This window comes from Branchiostoma belcheri, unplaced genomic scaffold (genome assembly GCF_001625305.1).
Source record: "Branchiostoma belcheri isolate BF01 breed outbred unplaced genomic scaffold, Haploidv18h27 scaffold144, whole genome shotgun sequence".
NCBI lineage: Eukaryota > Metazoa > Chordata > Leptocardii > Amphioxiformes > Branchiostomatidae > Branchiostoma > Branchiostoma belcheri.
In genome coordinates, this window is record NW_017802869.1 from 446,334 (window position 1) to 451,717 (window position 5,384).

Here is a 5,384-nt window from a genome sequence, read left to right on the forward strand (position 1 = left end):
TTCTATTTGCCATTAGCTGCTGAAGATGTATAAAACAACATTTTCAACCCATTTATTCTTGTTTCCATCATTGGGCCTTCATTGAACCTTTTCAGGGACACCATGTCAACACATCCAACTTTACTGTACCTAAAGTAAACAGAAAGTAAACAGAACATTCCCTAACCCAAAACACCCGGCCTCCTGGGTCCTGGCACAGTTCTGTCTCTCAACATGTCAGCAGCTGATTACAAAAATCTAACACATTTGGAAAGTCAGGGTTTTATTATATATATTCCAGTTTTTGTTTCCATAGTTTAACTTGGTGAGAGAAAAAAGCTGGTGGGTAACAATATGGAGTAATTGTTACCAGACTGAGTAAAGTTTCATCTCACCTTCTGTGAGAGTTCTGCCAGCGCCATGCTTAAACAGGCTGCTACACTGGACTTCCCCACACCTGGAGGGATGAAAGTTCAACCTTTTACAATTTACATCAACTTTCACACTACATGTACATTGTACATGATGTTTGGTTACAAACTGATTACGTATGGCTTTAGTTAAACTACAGGGCTACAGCAGAACTGACTATAGTTTCACTACAGCAAATCTAATAAAAGTTTGAAGCCAAGTCTTAATTTTTTTGTACCTCCTTTCCCAGACAGAATGAGAATCTTGTGTTTGACGGCTCTCATCCTGGTGTCCAGAAGTTCCTGGTCTGGATCCCGCCCACCTGGGAACAAAATTATAAACAGGTAACATTACTTCAAGCAACTGGCATCTAAAAACAGTTCACGATGGTGTGCAGAGCCATTTTGAATGTGCTCTTACCTCAAAGTAACCAGAATGTACAGTACAGGTGAGACAAAAGGTGCAAAATTAATGAAATGAAACGTTATTTATATATATTCTACCTGTGTATCTCATTGTAAAAGCTGCCCAATTCAGCCTGCGGGCTGCAATTAGCAACTTATATGTATGTTGTATGCATGTTCTTTTCGAAATAAACCAGTCTATAATTATTGCATGTTCATTCCCCTGGGGGATAAATGCATGGATGTACAAAGAACAATGTACTAGAGAGTACTATAACTGTAGTACATTGTAATAGACAAAGGCTAACATTAGGTCTAAGGTATACAATGCTAAAAATAAAATTAAAAAAAAAAAGAAATATATCTATAAGTGGTATTGATCTAAGATCTAATGGCTTCTTCTCTCTTTTTGAAACATTAATTAATATTGAATATTTCACATGTATTTTTATAAGGTGCATGTTTACGGGTGCTACTCCATGTCACCTGTCCATGTAATGTACAACTGTAACCCACCTTGCTGCCTACAGAGCGCCTGTCCAGGACAGCCTTTACACATGTCAGCCTTTCCTGCCAACTCCTGCAGGGAGCATGCAACAAACAGAAGAGAAGTGCATTATTAAGGCACCAAGAGTTAAATACCTAGAGAGACTTTTTGACTCTGAACTGAACCACGTGACAACCAGCACCAAGTGACCACGTCTAGCGATATATTAGACGTTAAACAAGGACAACAACAACAACAACATTATTAGTGTTACATGTAGTTTTGATTAAAGAATGGAGAGCTTTTTGTTCCAGACATTTATTTTATCGACTACAAAGTTGGCATGTTGAACATCAACCTTCAGTACTAATATGCACACCTGCTAATTATCTGTCCTAGGATGGTCTGGACAGTTACTGAGGAAGTAAAAAAAAGTTTCAAAAGTAAAGAAATATTAAAGTTGCATTTCCTAATGAGATTTAATTCTACTTGCTGCTTCACATAGATTTTTTTTCACATCTAATCCCTTCCTTCCTTAATGCAAACTTCAGAATACCAATGCTTCCTTTTTCATCTTTCAAGTTTATTAGTTGGTGACAGTGACACAACAGTCCGCCAGATGGCGCTTTTGAGCGGTGCAGTTTTCTGGTCTTCAACCAAGGAGCTTCAACTTGTGTTTCCCAGCTGTTTACAAAATAATCGGGGTACTAGATAGCCCCGAAAGGTTTGAATAGGGCCTGCATGCAAGAGGAATTTCAATTGAACTTTGAATTGAGAGAAGAAAGCTGTTTTTCCCGATATATATTAAAGACACTCATGAGCTACATATAGTTAGCTGTTTACAAACAAGTTACTAACGTTAGTACTTACGGTTTCTGACGGGCATCCCGTAGCCGTAGCGGATTCTGAGCCCTCAGTTTTCTCCATTTCGCTGCAAAATCGGCTTCAACTCTAACGTAAACGCACCACAAGTACACCGATATCTACAGGCTGTGTACTTCTGCGGAACTTTTCTGATGTGATCCACAAGATTTTCGCCAGCGTGTTCGTAGTAGAGGGTACAAAGGTCACTAGGAACAAACCAATAACAAACTGCGAGGTAGCCATAAAATAAACTTTGCACCAGAAATTTGTCCTTCAGAAACGAGGACTTCCAAACAAATTGATAAAATTTCTATCCAAAAGCATGTTAAAATCCAGTAATCGTAGACCTAAAGCAAAATGCAATGTAAAATTTCTCCACCAAACATCACCCCGCTAGTCTCAATGGTTCGTCCCTTTCACAAGATGGCGGCGCTACGAGTCACGGCGCAGAAACTACTCCAGACCAACTCGGCGTTTTCTCCTCTCCTCGCCGTGCCAGCTCTCTCCAGAGCCTGCCACCATGAGCCGAACTTCGAGTACATCAATGTCAGCAAGGTGGGAGAGAAACAGAACGTCGGCATGATCGAACTGAACCGGCCCAAGGCTCTGAACGCGCTGTGCGACGGCCTGATGGCAGAGGTGAGTGCGGTACCGCAGGCTACAGACAGGGGGCGCTGTGACTACGTGCTGTAGGGTTTTGCTGCCACATGTGGATGGATTTTCCAATGTTACGGATGCGATACTCAAAAGATGATACCAAAGATCATATAGAGATGGAATTCATGAGGATAAAGGGGCCAAACAAGCTGAAAATTCCATGAATGAAGAATTATAGATATTGTGCTTAGAGCTAAGGGGGTGTGTCACCTTTTGACCTACTGAACTCTTGACTTGTGAGGTAGAGCAAGTTTTGTTGTCTTTAAAGCTCCTTGGTTGTCCATTTGGATGGATGTCCCATTTTTATGAATACAGTACATAATGTATGGTATCAAAGTCAAGATAGGAATCCAAATTAACATTAACACATGTTCTGTTGGTGTCCTTGTTTTGCATCTATGCCCTAGACGTGGTCTCTCACTCATACCTCTGACTGAGCTTTGGTAGCCAAATGGTTGCTTCAGAAGTTCAGAGTGCTGAAAGTTCAGTCACAAAGCCTTCTGCTGTTAAAGTTGAACTGTTCTTTCCACTCCAGCTACAGACAGCGCTTAAAGTTAAAGAGTTTGAGGCAGACACAGATGTGGGCTGTATCGTGCTGACGGGTTCTGGGCAGAAAGTTAACACCTTTAACAGCAGAAGGCTTTCTGATTGGAACCTGTACTTGAACTGTACTACATGTAGATGATGCCTTTTTACATGTATATGTTGCCTTTTTTACATGTATATGTTGCCTTTCCCAACAGCTACAAACAGCTCTGAAAGAGTTTGAGGCAGACACAGACGTGGGCTCTATTGTCCTGACGGGTGCCGGACAGAAAGCGTTCTGCTGTTAAAGTTTAACTGTTCTATAACATTAACTTTGTTTTCCACTGACTCACTCCAGGTACAAACAGCTCTAAAACAGTTTGAAGCAGACACAGATGTGGGCTGTATTGTCCTGACGGGTGCCGGACAGAAAGCCTTTGCGGCCGGGGCAGACATTAAGGAGATGTCAGGGAGACAGTTCCAGGAGGTAAGAATAAGATACATGGTTCAGGCAGATAATTGGGTACTTTCATGTGAAGTTAAGTAAAGTACAAGATGTAGTCAGTGGCTTCTGGGTACTTTCAATGGATCATGATGATCAAATAAACCATTGGGTCATGTGGCATAACGGCAGAGCGTTTGCCTTTGAACCAAGAGGTCCGGGGTTCGAACCCTGCCATGTCACCGATCTTGTGCCCTTGGGAAAGGTACTTCACACGACTTTCCTGGATGGAGGCCTGGCGAACCCCATCTCGTATTAGCCACAAAAACGTAGCAGAATTTTCAGCTAGTTTAAGGCGGCTGCCTCAAAATGAAAGAAGAAGTCTTTGGGTACTCAGATACTTTATTAACTCCATTACTAGCTTTCATACAAAGTAGTACATAGGTGTATGTATGTAGCTTACTAGTATCTTCCTAATAAATAAATCCTTCCCTCAGGTTTTTGGAGGGAACTTCTTGGCTCACTGGTCTCACCTTGCGGACACCACGAAGCCCGTCATCGCGGCCGTGAACGGTTACGCGCTCGGAGGCGGCTGTGAGATAGCCATGATGTGTGACATCATCTACGCTGGGGAGAAGGCACGGTGCGTTTGTTTGTTTGTTTTTTCTTTGTTTATCTAGAATCTCCACTAGTGATACAAAATTGTATGCTAATCTTCTTAGATTCCTTGTTACGTTTACCTGTGCAGAAGGAAAACATTATTGTTTTTGCTCTATTTCTTCTTCTTCTTTTCCAAGACATAAGGTCAATGAGCTAGACCAGGTGTCTGTCACCATGGTAACTGGTGCTGTAACAGACACCCTGTGTTGTTGGGTTACAGTTTGAAGTAAGACAAAGCTGGAGGAGCTGGTCACCATATATCAGACGAATGCATTTGAGTAACAATAAACAGAGCAGTAGTTTGTTAGGCTAGACCAATTGTGAAGGTAAACATCATGCATTTGCTTTGCAAATGTTACCTTTCTAGTTTACAAAGCAATACATAGCAAATTACAGTACTGTAGCTTACATTAACGTACATTATACAATGTCATGTATCTGTATGTCCTCCCCAGGTTCGGCCAGCCTGAGATTGCCCTGGGGACCATCCCTGGTGCAGGCGGGACCCAGCGACTCATCCGAGCAGTCGGGAAGTCTCTGGCCATGGAGATGTGTCTGACTGGGAACCCCATAACTGCACAGGAGGCACAACAGGCTGGGTTAGTTAGCAAGGTAACAATATGTTCCATACATAACACACTAGTTTGTACTACGTATTAATTAAAAGTTAAAACTTTTGGTCCAACACAAAAAGTTCTCTCACCTAGAGCTTTCGACCAGTCACTCTGGTCTTCCTCAGTAGACTGACCTAGTGAAGCTTGTGACGTGGCTTCTTTGAAGTGTGACACCAACACTGGGTCAAAGGTATCTTGTAGACGATGCTGGCCCCCGTCGCGGTTCAGTGAAGTGTGATGGGCCCTGATGTAAATAGCCTCCTTCACCCCTCTCAGGAAGTCCAAAATCCTTATTAGGTAGCAGGGAGAAGGTTAAAGTCCTCTTGTATCTACCCCAGGTT

At 42.2% G+C, this 5,384-nt stretch overlaps 2 protein-coding genes across 2 annotated transcripts in view; one reads left to right on the forward strand and one right to left on the reverse strand.

The window, feature by feature from the left end:
* The window catches only part of LOC109464976 (cytosolic Fe-S cluster assembly factor NUBP2-like), a 13,550-nt gene extending 10,991 nt beyond the window's left edge, over positions 1 to 2,559 (reverse strand). Inside the window, exons 1-2 of the mRNA XM_019762095.1 lie at positions 2,152 to 2,559; positions 1,311 to 1,374 (exon numbers count right to left, since the gene is read on the reverse strand). Coding sequence (XP_019617654.1) covers positions 1,311 to 1,374; positions 2,152 to 2,208 — 121 coding nt within the window. The 5' untranslated portion in view covers positions 2,209 to 2,559. The remainder of the gene's footprint in view (positions 1 to 1,310; positions 1,375 to 2,151) is intronic.
* A 3-nt stretch (positions 2,560 to 2,562) lies between these two features.
* Positions 2,563 to 5,384, forward strand: part of LOC109464975 (enoyl-CoA hydratase, mitochondrial-like) — a 3,677-nt gene continuing 855 nt past the window's right edge. Inside the window, exons 1-4 of the mRNA XM_019762093.1 lie at positions 2,563 to 2,784; positions 3,686 to 3,814; positions 4,267 to 4,412; positions 4,885 to 5,041. Coding sequence (XP_019617652.1) covers positions 2,569 to 2,784; positions 3,686 to 3,814; positions 4,267 to 4,412; positions 4,885 to 5,041 — 648 coding nt within the window. The 5' untranslated portion in view covers positions 2,563 to 2,568. The remainder of the gene's footprint in view (positions 2,785 to 3,685; positions 3,815 to 4,266; positions 4,413 to 4,884; positions 5,042 to 5,384) is intronic.